This window comes from Numida meleagris, chromosome 5, assembly GCF_002078875.1.
Source record: "Numida meleagris isolate 19003 breed g44 Domestic line chromosome 5, NumMel1.0, whole genome shotgun sequence".
NCBI classification, from domain to species: Eukaryota; Metazoa; Chordata; class Aves; order Galliformes; family Numididae; genus Numida; species Numida meleagris.
This window is the reverse complement of record NC_034413.1, coordinates 26,201,701-26,219,597: the sequence shown is the minus strand read 5'-3', so window position 1 is coordinate 26,219,597 and position 17,897 is coordinate 26,201,701. Positions and strand designations below refer to the sequence as shown.

General features: G+C 39.6%; 1 protein-coding gene across 1 annotated transcript in view; it reads right to left on the bottom strand.

The window, feature by feature from the left end:
* CHAT (choline O-acetyltransferase) overlaps positions 1-17,563 on the bottom strand; it is a 33,118-nt gene extending 15,555 nt beyond the window's left edge. Inside the window, exons 1-6 of the mRNA XM_021400544.1 lie at positions 17,398-17,563; positions 13,904-14,095; positions 11,626-11,744; positions 10,153-10,206; positions 7,279-7,459; positions 6,163-6,340 (exon numbers count right to left, since the gene is read on the bottom strand). Of these exons, the coding sequence (XP_021256219.1) occupies positions 6,163-6,340; positions 7,279-7,459; positions 10,153-10,206; positions 11,626-11,744; positions 13,904-14,095; positions 17,398-17,439 (766 nt within the window). The 5' untranslated portion in view covers positions 17,440-17,563. The remainder of the gene's footprint in view (positions 1-6,162; positions 6,341-7,278; positions 7,460-10,152; positions 10,207-11,625; positions 11,745-13,903; positions 14,096-17,397) is intronic.

Genomic DNA, 17,897 nt, shown 5'->3' with positions numbered 1-17,897 from the left:
TGCATTTGAAATACGGAGCAATTTCAAAATGTATGTATTTTTAGGTTTTGCAAATATGAAAGGTAGTTTGATCCTCTAAAAGAAAAGCATGTTTCAAAGTAAGAAAAAAACGTACCTTTAGAAATGAATAATGTTGGTTAGTGAGGAGCTAGAAGAAAACCCATGCTTGGTATCCTCCAGAGTCATTCTCAGATTTAGTATAGTGAAAAAGAGCACAAACGTGAGAAAAGTAGAAGATGACAGGAGAAGGACAAGTGATAGCAGAAGGAAGAAGAGAGCTCTTACAGGTTATGGAAAGATGATATCTGTTGCTGTCTGGTGGCTCTTGCAAGGGAGCATTGGCATCCAGGAACCCTGAGCAACAGAGGTGGCCATCCTGGCTTCTTGCAGGCTGCATGGGAGCCTGGCCAAGCACGTGGAGCATTATCTTCCCTCATCTACAGAAGGTATCTGGTGTTCCTGCCAGCTCCTAGAAACACTTGAGCAGGAGATTGTAACTGATGTGGCGCATAAGTAGGCTGAGCTTTCTGCACCTGATGCCGGTGTTCCACGTCTCCCTGCGTCATATAGAACACTGATGTCTCTGTGAATTGTCTTCAAAGACATTCAGAAGACTGATAAGGGATAATACATGTCGCTCTGTTCTTGGCTTTTAAGTTCTTTTAGTATATGACACTCACTGGGCTGTAGGTAATTGTGGTATTTATTCCATTGATGCTCTGAGTACCTGAATGCAAAGGCTGAAAAGATCTGTATGAATGGAAGTTACTCTGTATATCTTCACTGCTGGTATTTGTGGACAAGAACTTCAAGGAAAATCTGGGTAGTGATTTACAAACTGCTCACAGTTTGATCAGTGTCTTGCTTTCTGTTATCTGATGGCTTTGTAGATATTGCATGTGGCTGCTGCCCACACCTCACTGACAGATAAAAAGCCCTTTTTCTGACATATGGCTTCAGGGTAGCTTGATTCTAGGTATCAGAGTGAATAAAATTAAGATCTGCTAAAAACAGAAAAGTAGTGGAAAGATGTCTTCACAGAAGAAAAAAAAAATGTTCAGAGAACTGATCAAACACAGACAAAATTGTCATGTAGAGCAGATGATGAACTGCACAAGCACTCAAGAACGATGACTTGGGATGCAAAATAAATATTTCAGAAAGAGCTGAATCCAAAGATCATAGAGTCATAGAATGGCTTGGGTTGGAAGGGAACAAAGTAACACCTGAACCTAACACATTTCTTTTCTTTGCTTCTTTCTAATGCGCATAACTGACTCGGCCAATCAGCTTTGGCTTTGATGGGGTTTTGGGTTTTTTTATTTTAAAAAGAAAAAAAAATGAGAAGGTCTAGGTTGAATTCAGATATGGTACACATAATACAGCAGCCCCTATCACTGTAAGAATTCATTTCCTCTGCTTAGGAGATTGGGTCAATTCTGCAGTCTGAATGCATTTAAAGTACTCACTGTGTTTGTAAATCAACAATTTCTGGGATTATAATGAGGGCTCTTCCAAAAGAAATGCCTCCTATTTTATTAATCCATGACATCAGGGGCAGATGTTGGTGGTATTGCAGTAGAGACTGAGCCTTCCCACCGATATTCTGTTACATGTTGTTGCCATGTGACAGATGGCAGCAGAGGGGGGCAGTCTGACAGAACCGCATCTGACACGGAAGCGTGTATGAAGCAAAGGTGTGGCACTGAATTCCTCCATGTGGAAAAAAATGGCACTCATTGACACTGATCAATGCTTTCTGAATGGTTATGGGGATTTAACAGTGAATGTGAGCAGAGTGAGGTGGTGGGCTGGTGTGTTTCAGCAGTGGTGACAGTGACATGAAAGACAAGTCACGTTCTGGATGGCCATACAGTTTTTTATGAGCACAGCATGCTGGCTCTTGTTCATTGCTGGCAAAAATACATAGCTAATGCTGGTGACTATGTTGGAAAATTGTGTTTTGTGGCTGAGAATTTGTTCCATCAAATAGTGTTATTGTACTCTTTGTTATCGTTTCTATGGAAATAAATAAGGGACTTTACTTTCAGAGCAACTTACGTACCACTCCTTCGAAATTTTCTCGCTTAGAAGACCTATCCTCTATTTATGAGTCTATGCAGACCCATGTATATGTCCCCTCTACAACATCTGCAAACTACTGTTCAAGTCTTTTCCTTCCTGAACGACCCTGTCTTTCCTTGCCCAGTACAGAACAGTTGCAACCCCTTCCACCTCACACTGCTTCACTAGAGGCTTTTCTCTCCATTTGTTAGTTATTGTAGCAAGAGCAATAGGAGTTGGATTTGATGATCCTTGAAGGGCCCCTTTCAGCTCAGGATATTCTAAGATTATAGCATTTCATCACAGGTAAGAAAGAAATAATGGCAGTTAATAGTCTTGCACGTGTAACAGCAAAGCATTACAGTGTTTAGAGGAGCTGAGCTGACACGAGTGTTCTGAGATGGGATTCCAACTTAGATTAGTGAAATCTCATGTCACTGTGCTGTGATATTTGATACTGCAGAACCTGTTTTGTTTTTTTCTGCTGCTTAACTAAGTTGGTTTGCTTCATCACTGAAATGAATATTTTGGTAAATGCCAAGTAATCCAGAAACAACAAAGCAAGAGTTTCACTAGTTCTGTTGATTTTTTTTCCTTTTTCCTTTTTTATTTTTTCTTAATATGATGTTGGATTGCAAGCATTATTTAGCTGCAAGTGTGAAGGTACTCACTCTTTTATCTAAAGGTGCACCCTGAAAAGAAATGATCAGGTGTTTTCATTAAAATATAGGAATCTTCCTTACTCTTACTTATATATAATATATACTTACACATATATAAATATATATATTATATTTTATAAAAATGTATATAAATATAAAATATTATAAATATAATACATATAGTATATATAAATGAGGAGAAAAAAGCCTGAAGATGAAACTGGTATCACATTACAGGCTTAGACAGTGAGAATCAAATAACAATATTTTTTAATCTCATTTTGTTTTGCTTTCTGTACACTTAAATTGCCTCAGAGAGTTACTGGCTGTGTAGACAACTTTTCAGCTCTAAGTAACTAAGGAAGTAACGTGGATTAATACAATGGTGAAAAATCACTACACTTTTTGGCACTGGATTTACTGAGTTCACTGACTCACAAAATTGAGTTCACTGACTGCAATTCTGGTATTTTTTATAACAACTAGTAATTTTATTGTCTTGCTAGAAGTACATTGTAATCAAAGGATGAGTTATTTGATGTGAGTGCAAAGCAGTAAGAAGAGAGAAAATGGTAGGTGTGAAATGGAAAGAGTGTCCTTGGTATACATCCGATAGGAAAATGCTTGTTGTCTTTTAACCAGGGCTCAACATGTGCACTGAGTGGAAATTAGAAACAAGAAATGGATATGAGAACAAAAAAAGAGCAGATGGATGATGAAGGGAAAGTGTTTATGATCTAAAGAAAGCAAGGGATTTTTCCTTTTTTCTTCTTCTTTTTTTTTTTTTTCCAAATGCTTTCATTTTCTAAGGCTTTGACTATGGGTTTGTTGAAGTTGGTGATGTTTCATTGGAATACCACTGTGGAATTCAGTGGTTACAACTTCAATGATGATTACTTCTTAAGCACACAAAATAGTGCTTAGGTATTCAGTCTTATGTATCTATTAATTAGAATACAGATCAATCTCTAGTGAGACCACAACTATCTAGAAATCCTCTGTTCTTTAAAAATACGTGAAATTAATTTCTGCCATGAATGAATCCCTACAATTTAGGATTTTAGGGTATGTAATGATTTGCAAAGAAATTAGATGTTGTCATCAGTTCCACATTAATTCACACTACTGATGATGTGTAGGCACTTGTGATCTCAGAGAAGCTATGACCTTGATGAATTTTTCGCTAGTTAGAAAGAACATTTAGAAGAGAACTCTGAATCATATTTTCACTTTTTTTCCTTCGTGTAATTCACAGCATCCTAATATTAAAACATTTAAATATTGAACCAGCAGGAGAAGAAAAGAAAGGAGATAATTTTGAGTTTTGATGCTGGTTGTTCAAAATTATGACTATCATCTTTAAGGGCAGAAGATGCACTAACACATGCAGATAGAGGGGCTGGCTTTTACTTGGATAACACCTTCAGGTGTCATCAGGAGCTGGGCTCTGCCAGGAAAACACTTGCAAATCTGAAGCTGTACATACAGTGGCAGGAGCAGAATGATGTCTGCATGTTTTTCAGCTCTTCAAGGAGTGTGGTGTAGTGCACCAATGGGGGCTGATGTTTTTGAAGGTTCCTCTTCTAGCCTTGCCTAACCTTGTAAGTTACTTGTTGCACAGCTCCCCTTTGATGATGAAGTGAGGTCTCCATGTCTGCCATTCCGGAAAATTTCTTTCAGATTTGTTGGACCTTTTAATTCTGCTTATTATTTGGGAAGTACAATGAGCAAACTTTTGCTGAACAGGCGGACAGAGCAGTGGAACTCCTGAGCATGAGAGCTCTGCTAGCAGGAAGTTTGACAACAAGAGCAGCTAAAAAGGTAGACAGACTGGCTATGCAGAATTAATGGGCGTAAAAGAAAAATGGGAATCTCAGAAAATCAAATTATTGCTAAACATTTTGGAGGAATAATGTGCAGTGCCAATCCAAAGAAATGATATTCTTGGACACAAGTGCATTCTAGCTCTGAATTATGTCAAACTTTGCAGCTCTGGATATCTAATTTTCCTATTCACAGAATGAGCCTCATCACTTTAACAAAGATTATATAGTAGCTGCCTCTGAGTCAACTGTCGAACAAAGCAGTGTTTCTGAACTTTCTTAATTGTGAGTGCACACGCACCAGAATTCATCAGCACAAACATTAACGTGTGTAGGGAGCGTCCTCTACTGTAAACTACTCAAGGGAGCTTGTTATTTTACTGGAGAAAAGAAAAAAAATATATAAATGTATATATATGTATATATTTCCTCTGTTAACTTTCTATAAGCTACTGTGATACAAACTCACATCCAGCATGAGAAGAGCACTATGGGATATAAGATCTGTGGTTCTAATGTGGACTTCAGGAAAGCCAGAGAATCTTCTGGTTTACACATTCTGGTATCATTCATTAGTGAGAATTTTAATAACCTCTCACTATTGCTAGACTCTGTAGCCTTACAGAAGGATTCCTATTATATTTGGTGTCTACTGTTAAATTGTAATGTATATAAGGTATATATAGTTCTATAGATACTGTCGTAAGAACAGGAAACTTTGAATAAGAAAAGGGAAGATCTTTTTGGGATGATTTAAAAAAAAAAAACAAACATTTTGAGAATATTGGCAGCTCTCATACATTCCAAGGCATTGGTGAAATGGAAGACTTTCCAATAGCATTGCTAAATTGGCGATAAAGAGTGAATATTTTTCATGCTAAAAATGAATACCTAAGACATCAAAAACAGCAAAAATACAGCATTTACATCACTTAGCTTCAAGGTGAAATATATAATATGCAAAGCAATAGAAGTGACTGATGTCACCATTTATTTTCTTGTTTCAAAGCCTGGCATTTGAAGACCAGCATCCAAGACAGCTAAATGTTGCCTGTTGTTGGAAGAGAGAGGTAACTAGCTGCAGATAATGACTGTTGTTACCTCTCTTAGATATTTACTTAAGATGTGGGTAAATCAGTCTTGATAGTTTCTTTCTCCACTGACTAGAGAGAGTAACAGCTAGATTCAATAGATACTTAACTTTTACATGCCTTTCTTAGAAAAGATAAAATATATCTAGTAGTTGCCAAAAGCTAAGAGGGTACATCATTCCTATTGGTACATAATGGATATGAAGAAAGAGACAAATCACAAAATCAGATGTAATGCAATTTATGTGATGAAGAACAGAGAATGAAACAAGCGCTGTTTACATGGAATAACACTTAAAAGTACACAGCCACAAGGTCAAACCAGATCTGCTGCTTTCCTTGTAATGTCCATCTGAATGATTACAAGTATTGAGATTCCTCCTGCCAGAAAAATTCAGCAGTGAGGCTGCACATTCAGTCTTATATTTGCTGTAAGGTTCACTCCCAGCAAAGAAAGGCAATGATGGTGAAGAGGAAGAGCAAGAAGATGAAGAAGAGAAAGCTGGGATTGCTGCTGCTAACCTTTCATAAGGATCGTCCTGGCCTCTGCCCACTCTGTTCTTCCGTCAGTCGTCAGCAAGCCAATTGGAGGCAGCATTTCCTCTTCATTCTCTGCCATTTTGGCTATCTTTCGTAACTGAGTGAAAAGATCTCCCTCACTGAGACGGCGGAAATTAATGACAACATCCAAAACAAAAAACTGCAAAAACAAGTAGTCAGAAGAATAGTTACAGATGAGTTGGACCATTACTGGTCTAACATTTTGCCTTCACTGGGTGTTCTTGAGGTGCTGAAGTCCTGCCTGGAGAGCCAGGCCTGAGGACCACAGAGAACAAAAACACTAGGGCTTAGCCCCACTGGGTTTTGACAACAGTGGCTATAGGGGAATTGCATGATTGTGTTGGACTCAAAGAAAACATTTGCTATTTGAATGAACTTAAAAGTACCTGAGGAGATAAAACCACAAAGTACGTAAATAATTTGCATTATATTATTTGCTTAAAAATAACCTAGATAACTTCCTATTGAGGTGAAGAACAGGACTGCCTGGAAAAGGGACTTAGTCAAAGGAGGCCTGCAGGCAAAGTAGTGCTCCAGCACTACATGTTGGCTGTTATATGGTACTCTACCCTGGCAATATACTCTGGTGCTTGAGGGGATTTACTGGTTGGGGCAGTCTTGCTGTAATGCTTCAGTATTTCTGCATGCACCTGTGCTAACTTCTGCAGGCATAGCTTAGTCCCCCCTACATGGGAAGGTGGTATGTATGTCATGCATTGTGCGCCACAACTTCACTGTCAAAAGAAAAGTATTTCCAGCAAATGCATTCTAATAAGATTTTCTTCCTCTGTGGTTTCTTCTCTGTTTAATAAACATTTTTCTTTCAATGAGAAAGCAAATGAATTCTGCCACGTTCCTCTTTTCTGCATCGCTGTGCTTGGAACATAATGTGGGCTAAGGACAAAAATGCTGCAGAAGCATCTTTTGGAAATATTGACAGTGAGCCTTTGGTAAGAAGAGAGCTCATACATAGCACACTAATCGTGTTGCTGAACAGTGACTAGATTAGGCTCTTCTTGAGTGAATTTAAAGAAAGTAAGAAATATAGAAAGGTATTAAAAGAGAACACCCATTTACCTGATTGTTACAAGCAACAATGATGTGCTCTGGTTCTGGCATTACACAGCTTTTCTGGGCCACAAGGGTGTCTTTGGTATGTCCTGGAAGACGATAGGAAGAAAAGAGTCCATAGTATTGCTTCATACAGAGAGGTTGACCAGACAGCTGTCCACGAGCAAAATCAACAGGTAAAGCATGGCTGGAGAGAGAGAAGGAGGAAAACAAAGCCAGAGAAAAAGAGGGGAGAGGGGGAGAGAGAGACAGAAAGGAAAAGAAATCTAATCTGTCCTTTGTTCTGTTACAATTAGATCAGGTACAACACAAATTGAATAATAAAACGAGATTACAGTATAAGGGAAATAGATGAATTCCCATACCAAAGTTAAATACATCATTCCTGGCAGCCTCATGCATATTCATTAAGCAACTGCATTATGATCTAGCAGAAATAGGAAAGAATAGCAGATCACTGGCAGCTTTGCGATGGAAGCCTCCCAAGAAAGGACCCCAGAAACTTGCCCAGATGGAAGCCAGCAGCAACAGAACTGCTGGAAAAAATGTAGCACCTTTTTTTTTAAAAAAAAAAAAAAGTACTGATGAAATTCAGTGCAAATGGCGGTGGCCCTGCACTGAGCATGCGAGAGAAGGTGTCTCTTCAGCCCCTAGACCCACTCCTGGTAAACAGAAAAGACTGGGGCAATGCAGAGGTCACATCTGTTTTCCAGAGAGCCTCACTTATGTGCTAATCATTACTCACATCTATGGGGAAATAAATGCTGAAAAGCCATTCCCTTTTTAATGGAAAGTATGTGGAAACCACACTTCCTAAAAGGCTTCTTTAGTGGCAAGAAAAAAAAGTGTTATCACAGTTATGGTTATGGATTGTAAAATATTCCACTGACACTGCATCGAGAAATAACAGTGCTGCCACTCAGGAGAGGCTGCAGAAACCACAGGAGGAAGATCTTGTGATGTAGAGGTTTTCCCTCAGCAAGAAGACAAAGCTTCAGGCCTGCCAGAGAGGGACCGGAGCAAAGCAGCACGTGAGGAGGGTTATGGGCAAGCAGCTAGTGCAGTGTAACATCTTATGCTATTTTATCTTGTTTGACAGTCTTTTTAGAATTGTTGCAGTTCTAAACCAGGGATATGTGCTTTAGTTCCTGGCTGCCAAAGTCTCAATATCACTTAACTTCCTTGAACAGTTGCTTAACTTTTTTGTTTCTCATCAGAAAAATAGGTTTGTTAGTGTTCCTCTTCTCTCACATTTTGTATAAATCAGAAATCTTGAATTTAACACATTATTTAGCACCAGTGCTAAAGAGTTTTAAAGTGCATCTATGATAAAAATAGTGAATTAGTGTGGTAAATTTAGATTAGATAATCTGTATTTGGGGCAGTTAAGAAAGGTATTATTAACATTGACTGATGAGACTGAAAAATCTTACACTGATTTAGGAGATGTCTAAGAACTTATGACTGCCTTATGGGAGCAAGTTAGGCTTGCTTTGAAATACTTTATCCTGGCAATTGCATTGAATATCTGCACAGTTAAAACTAAGCACCTGGGTCTGAGACTGTGTGCTTCTACATGTAGGATGACCCAAGAGAAGCCAGCAGTAGACTCACTGGTGTAAGTCCTTAACAGCAAGGAGCTAAAAGCGTTATGAGTATGGTGTCCTCATAATCATCCAGGAGGGCCGATGAGCAACCATTACTAACAACATGAGGATGCTCTACTGTTGACTTAAATGTTTATTGATCTAAGGGAAGCAAATCTGATCGCAGGAGTCTTTGGCTTTTGAGTAGTATGACCTAAATAATAAGAATGTAAATCGTTCTTTGGTTGAGCAAAGTGGTTTCTTATCTCAGATGCTGTTATATAAAGATGTGATGAACTACATTAACATGCAATAGTACCTCATCATGCATCGGCGCTGGTCTATGCGGTTCCATTGCATATCTTGGACAAAAGCACATCTTAAATAAATACTTCTTCCATACTTTCTGAGTAGTTGTCAGACTTTTGAAGTCTGAAATCAAACAATCCTTTCCACTTCTTTTTCTTTTTTTCTAATTCATAGAAGATAGGAACTACACTGTTTAAATACGGATTTTGCTTTCCTCATCCAAATAAACATTGGTTATAGAGTATCACGTAGGCTTGTTGTATTTCCAGCCAGGAAAATGATTCCTTCTCCACTTACAGTGCAGTGCCTGCTGTACTTGGCTCTTTACTACTTCTGCTCTTCAGGATGCAGTGAACTTGGAACACAGTATGGAAGGTTGAAAAACGTAACATGCTGTCATAAGCTCTCTCTGCTGTTGTGAGCTACCTCATGACTTAAAAAAGAATGGATTTTCCTCCTTCTTGTACACAGAAAGTATCAATAGAATATGGAATTTTTTATTTTTGTCACCTACTGAAGCAGACAGTCTGCAGTGAGGTCTCCTTTTCCTGGTGTATTATTTCTTTTATTTTGAGGGTGGTGCAGGGGGCTGATGTTCTAAATGGAAGGCACTGTACATAGCAGGTATGGCACTCTAGCAGGTGGTCGGTACTGGGGAGAGTGTGCAGGCTGTATTACTGCTCTGCTGCTACTCCTTGGGAGCACAGCCCTCCTGGTGTGCTCTCAGTAGTTCTGTTAGGCAGGTTGTCTGTGTCCTTTGGGCTGCGCTGCACAAGCATTGACTGCCAAGCATCAAAAAGCATCCTTCCCCAAGCGGTAATAAAGTAGAAAGCACATAAAGAATCCTTGAAGCAGCCATGCCAGAGCCCCAGCCCTTCCAAAATCTGGTGAGGTGCGATGCAGCCTGACTTTGGGATGTTAGAGCACCCTTGAATCAGAAGCCCTGTGGATACTTAAACAGCAGCTCTCCTTCCAAGCTACTTACTTGTCTAGTAGAGCCTTATAGTCTTGCACGCCCGAAATAAGATTGGCAGCAAACCTGCAAGTAACAGATAGAATTGCCATCAGTCTTTTGTCATTCAGTGACACTGGACTGTTTCTGAGGGACAGAGGAGAGCCTGAATGATTGATGACACAGCATAAGGAAGAAAGTCTTCTGGCTTGGCAAGAGAAGCCCCTCGCCTGCAGCCAAAACCTAACTGAATTAACGTCAAGAGAAATATGAAATCTTAGAGATGGTCCCTTCAAATGGTTAAATTACCAGAATAGGAAGCCTGGAAACATTTATTTAGAGAAAGGGAACAGAGGCTGAATATCTAATAGAATCCTTAATGTGGGTTTTGATATCTATACTCATAAGCTGTCCAATTTATTAGTGTACTTCCTTTCCTAAGGAGAATTTCTTTCTGCAAGGCTGTAGACAGGTGTATTATTTTCTGACACTGCCGTTTGTGCTGTGTCTGAATGGACAGCTCTGAGAAAAATATTTCCTCATTAAAGCATGTGCATTAGAAAATGCAAAGCAGAAGTTTTTAGAAAGCTGTGTGCACAGTAAATTTGGTCAGTAATGAATGGAAGCATTTATAGTTGTGTTTAAAGTAAAGTAAAGAGATACACTGGCTGTCTCTGCAAAATGTTAAAATAACATATTGGCTTCAAGGTGCTGGCTGTTTTATAATAGCATAAATTCACATGCAGTTAATTCTTTCAGTAATGAGCAGCTAGAGAGTGCTAAAAGCAAAGAGGAACACTGCACTATATGAAAATGGATTTGATCTTGGTTTACTATTTAAAAGGAGAAAATCTTTTGGCAAAAGCTGAAAAATGGAATCCTGTTCTGTGGGTGCCTGGAGAAGTATATTGTGTGCTGGGCTACTTGTCTCCCTTTTCCCTTTGAAAATGATTGTAATTTCCCATAACAGTTCAAAGGAGAAAAGTCAACTCAGGAGCTGGGAAAGATGGGCTCAGGGGAAGCCATGTTCCTGGGGAGGAATGACTTCTGAACTCTTGTTCTTATCTCCCCTGTGTTTCTGGTGCCCTTCTGGGCACCTGGAAGAGACAACTTAATGCCAGAGTTTCAGTTTGCAAGGTGGGCAGCGTGATAGCACGTTGCAGATTGCTTTCCTTTAAACGTGTCAGAAATTAGTATTTCTTGTTCCTGTCAAGAAATGGTTTACTTGAATTATACAATGAAACACTTCGCAAATATTTCTTTAAAAAGATGATAAATGCCATGGTTTTTTTTTTCCTCTTTTTTTTTTTCTTTTGTAGGTAGTAAACGTAACAGTAATGACACATTTATTTCTGGATCTCAGTATGAGTAAACCTCATCCTACTGGGAAATCATTTAGTGGTTACAGCTCTTATTTTTTAATGAAAGTTGATTGTCTCTTTGCAAAAGCAGTATATTTTAAATACTCTTTCATTTAGCAAAAGCTGCAAAGCCTTAGTGCATTACCTTAGCTGGTCATTTACATCCTTGAAATTCTGACGAGCAAAGATAATTGCTGGGCTGGAGTTGACTGGAAGAGCTAACCGGTTGTTGAGGTACATGTCATCCAGCCAGTAGTTAAACACCTGAGGGAGGGAAAGAGACACACAGTCTTAAAGCTGGCAGTGACCTGTAGAGAGGCAGTCAGGGCGAGGGTGCTTGGTGCCCCCAGTGTCAGGCACAGGCTCTGATTAATGGAGCCACTGAGCATTTTCAGCCTGGGCTCTGTGACCTCAGCTCAGCTGCAATCAGCCGCAATTCCATAATCCTATTTTTCAATCAATGGCAATTTACAGTGTGTTCCATTAAAAAGAAATGAGCCCCTTATTGTGGTGGTTTAGGTATGTTGTTTGCTTCTCTGTACAAGAAAAATATCTTTGAGTACAACATTATAACTCCTGAATAGCAATTGGGATAAATTTAAGAGGCAGAAAGAGTTTTACTTGGTGGAACCTTTCATCCCCATGTTAAAAATGTTTGTCAATAATACCAAGATGCTCTGTTGTTAGCTATCAGATAGCATCCTGATGCAGGACAGAGTTGAGAAAAGAATTTTGTGAGCCTAATGGCTCAGCCCTGCAGGTACTGGCATGAGAACAGGGTCTCTGGGGGATTCCCTCTGTGTCCGTTGACATAAATGCAAATTACTAATGCTTGATCCAGACAGACACATACTTGAAACAATTTTTATTGAAAACACAGATGTATGTTCACGGCATGCCTTTATGTTTGAGAAGGGTTTAAAGAATCATTGTTTGGAAAATGGAGGATTTCCTAAAAAAAAGATGAAACAGTCTGTCAGAGTTTAGTGGGCATACTTTGCACACAGTAACTATACATAACAATGAAATTATGCAAAAATAATTATGGATGCATGCATCAGTTGGAAAAGCTTTCCTCTGAGATATTTCATTGCTGTTAGAACAGATGCTTCCCCCACAGTCTCTGGAGCCTTCAGGAGAACAGACCAGAGCTGTACTCTGGCAAGTTAAATTCCAAGTGAAAACGTTTCTAGATTATCTTAAGAATCAGATATTTAATTTTAATAAGCAGTATTTAAGGTTGAGATGTTTCAGAAAATACTTATACATCCTTCCTCTGTAAGTTTTGTGCTGTAGGTGTTTAAATGACCAGTTTTCCCTTGGTGTTAACAGGATTGCCATTTAAGAAATGGTTGATTTATCTGTGAAAACGATGAAGTTCTATGATCCGAATAAGAAAATGAAACTGGGTGGCATTTAGTGAAGCCTTCAGATTGTGGAAAGAACTAGAACAGATATTAAGCACTGCTTTTAAACTAAAAGCACTGCCAGCAGTGTAGCCTTTACTTCTGACTACAGAAACAATTTGACAGGTTTTCTAGGGGTAACACAGCTGATGAGCTAAGGGAAAACAACACTTCCCTGTTTGCTGCTGACACAGTAGCAAGTCTGCAGGATGTCCCTGAAGCCATGAAACCACTGAGTGTCTCTTTTCCTTGCTGGGATGGAAGGACTTCAATAAAAATGTTGTTTTCAGTGTTCATTTGCTATATTCTTACATGGTGAATGTGAGCAGGATGAACTGTGACTTTATGGAATGATGGAATCTCTTTTATCTCCTGCCTATTTAATTTTCCTGTCTTGCGAAGGAGAAACCTAGACATTCTTAAAGGCTGAGGTCTTGGCGTTGCCTGTGTGCTATATGCAAGTATGTGTGTATACATTATACAAAGAAAATACTTCAGAGTAACTACATATAGTACACTGTGACAATGAAGAGTAGTCTTAAAAGTGTAATTCCTACCCAAAAGTATTGCATTCTGGAATAATTTGACTGGAATGGGCTATGGCTAGATGCATAAACAGGGTACTTTTTATATAGCCCTATCAGAATTCATCTTTTGTATGAGTAAAAAACTCTGAATCTTGTTATTGAAGAGAAAAGCTAGCAAGATCCAAAAAAGATGTAATATAGTGCTTCCTACAGATAGCACTGTCACATGAATCCTGAGATGCATTAATTCTCAGTTATTTCAACAAACTGTTGACTTGAAAATGTAATAATGGTGTGGATTTTGTCATTGTTTGCAAACCCTTGCCTAACATGTCTGAAATATTCGTTCCCTTTGATAGAATGAGATGAGATCCCTGTTTTGCAGAGACCTGTTGAAAGAAAGCAGTGATCACATACAGAACATCACAAATGGTTTGTAAATGAGCATCTTCCAACGCAACAATTATGTCTCTAATCTGCATTTGCTTACCCAGTTTGTCGTCTTTTCCCTTCTTTCCTCGAGGATTAGCTGCAAGGATTCCCCGAGGCCTCCTGCAACTCCAAACTGTTCTACGATGCTCTTGGTCTTTCTAAATTGCTCCTCTGGCACCAAGTGTTTAATGCACTGTAGGTACATCTGTAAGGTCTGTTGCAGTGGTGGGACTGGAAGTTTTGGTACTGCCTAATCATTAAAAAAGAAATAAATCAAACTAGTAAGTAATTCTACTTGTTCCCAAGATGTCCTGTTTTGTTGTTGTTTAGATAGGCAGAGTGAATGCTAAGTACACAGTTGTGGTGGGTTGGCCTCAACCAGTGGATAAGCACAGTTGCTTGCTCCCTTCCCTCAAGTGGGAGAGGGAGGTAACAAGAAGACCAAAAGTGAGAAAACTCTTGGGTCAAAATAGGAATGATTTAGTATGTGGAGAAAAGAGGGGAAAAAAGAGATGCGGGCAATCACTCACTATCTCCCACAAGCAGACTGATTCCCATACAGTCTCCAAAGCAATAGCTATCAGCCTTCAAACTGCTGTGCATGACATTGCATGTATTGCAATGCAAACTCCCTTTAGTCAGTTTGGGTCAGCTGTCCTGGCTGTGTCCCTCCCAGCTTCTTGCCCAACCCCAGCCTACTTGCTGAGGAGGAAAAGTGGGGAAAAAGAGAAAGCTTTGATGCTGTGCAAGTATTGCTCAGCAACAGCCAAAACAATGGTGTGTTATCAGCAGTTAATTACAAATCCAAAATATGGCACCATCCCAGCTACGCTGGTACAACAGCGTTTTGCAGTAGTGTATGATTTGGACTGGCCACTGATATTGAGATCTGCCAAGTCCAGACCAGTATGTATGAGAATGGCTGAATCTGTGGGCTGAAACCGACATCTGTTTAGCCCAGCACTCTCCAACAGCAGTCAGTATCACATATTTGGGAAATGGAGGGGAATCCGGCGAAGTCTAGCATTGGTATATATATGCTCTTGCACCTCACACAAGCAGTGGATTGGAACAGGCTGGAGACTTTGGTTAGGGCCATTGCATTTCATAGCTTAGGACAGTTCTGTTGGTGATAAATATATTGCATCCCTTTTTGAATCCATTTATTCTATTGTAGCAGTTGAGATGGCTGATCACTGCAAGTGTAATTGTGTGACTTCAGTGGAGTTTCACTAGGTCATAAAGCACCTGAATTTTAGGACGTAGTATGCAGTTGTACAAATACTGAAGTGTTGCTGTCTTTCTAGCAGTCCTTTGGCCAAAAAAATTTCAAATGGATAGGCCAGGAGACTAGTGGGGAAAAAAAAAATAAGGAGAATATTCCTTAGTAAAAACTCTCTATAAATCCTAGGACAAATAGGCAAATAGGTGTGATGTAATATATAGTCTGAAATACACTAGAAAATCTTCAAATACATTAGAAAACAATAAAAAGAAAGGAAAGCAATAGTATCTGGGATGAACACAGGCTCATGCCAACCAGGCCATTGAGCTTCCTTTTTTTTTTTTAAATGTAGAATTAACCAAGTGAAGTGTAATTAGTCATTTAAAAGCCAGAGGAATTCAGGGGCAGTGGGAAAATTGAGCTATGAAGTAATCTATGAAAGCCAGGAAACTGCAAAAGGGTCTGACATTCTAAGCATCATTCCTCGAGGAGATAGGCGTATCTCCCAGCTGAAAAGCTAACTGCCATGTCATTTAGCTGTGCTTGTCTGCTAGTAACTAGCATAGACCTGACATGTCACTCCTGCAAGGGGAGGGAAGGGCTGACCAGATTTGTGAATAGCCCTGGTTAGATTAATGTAAAACTATATGCAGAAACTCACACCCAGTTGTCAGTATAAACTACAGCTAACCCAGAATAAATCTCTTAGCTGCACAGCTAAACTATATGACTTTAGAAGATGGCATTCTTAACACTTGAAATCTATCTTAAACTGTGCGACTAAACTATACAGCCTTAAGAAACTGAAATAAGTCTTGCAATTACTTAACTTTACAAGAGAAGCTGAACAAAAAGAGAAGATGGAGAGAAACAAAGAAAGAATGAGAGAGATGGGGAGACAGAAAAAAAAGAGATCACCACTCCATTTTGAAGAGCTGAGTTCCAGCACAGGGCCTGCTGGCACTGGAGAAGGGATGCTGGGGAGAGTGAGCGCACTTGTCCGGAGATTGTAGCCTCAAACTGGCAAACACCAATGCTGATGGCCCAGGGCCCCTCTCAGGCATCCTTTTATGCCTGCCAGGTTTGCAGATGTGCCATCCCAAGGTCGTAAGCAAGTTTGCAATAACAAGTTTGTCTAAAATAAGCTTGTCACAAAAACTGTCTCGAGGGAAATGTAGGCCTGCGTTGTGAGTGAAGTAAGGCTATGCTGTTTGCAGGGGACTACAGGTGTTTGAGATATACCAAGTATTCCCCAGAAAGTCCAAAAGGGTTTTTTTGTTGGTGCTTTACAAAGCCATAAACTTTTGGGGTGTTTGTTCCTCTTATTACATTTTTGCCTGGCTCCTTAAAAAAAATGAAGTCCAGCTTTTTTTACTCACACTTGATGCAGACATTGATTTTCAGGGGATTGCAGGACTACAGCATGATTTCATTTGGAAGAGACGTCTGTGCCTCACCTCGTCCCACCTGCTGCTCAGAGCAAGGCCAGCTGCGAACTGCTTTGCCAGTGCATGCAGGGAGGGAGAGGGGTGGCCCACACGCTCCAAAGAAGCACAGGGAGGGGAGTGGGTGTCCTCTGAGCTCAAGTCCCAGCTCTGCCTTGTGACCTCCACAGACACATCAGTGCTGAGCTACTTTTTCCCTATCTAGAAACTGAAGATTATAGATACTCATAAAAAGTGTCATATGTTACTAATGGAGATGCAAATCCAGCTTAGCCTGGGTCTCAGAAATAGACGAACGGTATTTCTTTGGTTCCAAGCTATGCGTAGTCAGGACAGCTATTCTGTCACTTGTTCCTCAGTCAGAGGAAATAAACATGCCAAATTTCTTTTTGATGCCTGAAGTTGGCCCTTCCTTTCTGGGTAAGGTTATTGCACATTTCATGACTCTGCTCAGGAAAAAGGCTTTAAACTTAAGAGGCTTAGATGACTAACGATAGGCATACGCATCTGACATCTTTTGAACCAGCTTGCAAATGCGTTATGGTAGTCTGATAGTTCTGAAATAATTATAATTAATAATTATAAATGCCCTTTCTGACTGTGTAGTGGTGCATCTGTTGTATAGCAACATTTCGCTTACTAGATTTCTTCAAAGGATTTAGGGAGGAATAGTGTATGCAGACATGAGAAGCACTACTGTTAGTTCCTGGTTGTCAACTGCTGCAGGATAACCAGTGCTCCCTGAAATAAAGGAAACAGCTCTAGAACAGAGTTTGGTTTACAATTATTATAATTTACAGCATCAATCTCACTGTCAGCTGTTAAAAGTAATCTATCTTCGGGTTTTTTTTCTTTTTTCTTTTCCCAAAAACAGTCACTTACTGTCTCATCTTTACTGCGTGAATCTTTCTCCTTCTTCTGCATGTTTTTTTCTAGAACAGGCAGTCCTGCATTTCCTTTGATGTTTTTTTGTTGAGGACAGAAATCGAAGTCACTTGGGGGCTCTCAGAGCCTCACGCCTCAGTTCTGGAAACGAAAGATTTAAAGTCCAGTCAGTACTCATTATTTATAATGAAAATGTACATGGGAAGTATTCCCTGTGCAAGCATATACAAGCTTCAGAATGCAAAACTGAAGAGAAGTACAACATTCAGAACTGGCTGACCTGAGCCCTATGGAGTTTGCTCTGATGGTCTGCTCATCCCATTGCACTATAAATTTATTTATCCAGAATGATCTGATGCACGTAAATGGTCCCTTCTCAGCTTGGTTTATTTTGTCACTCTAATTTACTTTGCAATGCACTGTGCCATGTTCTGGACACTTTGTATTGCTGTTACATGTCAACTGGAAGAGAGAGAAGACTTTTCTGTGAATGTACT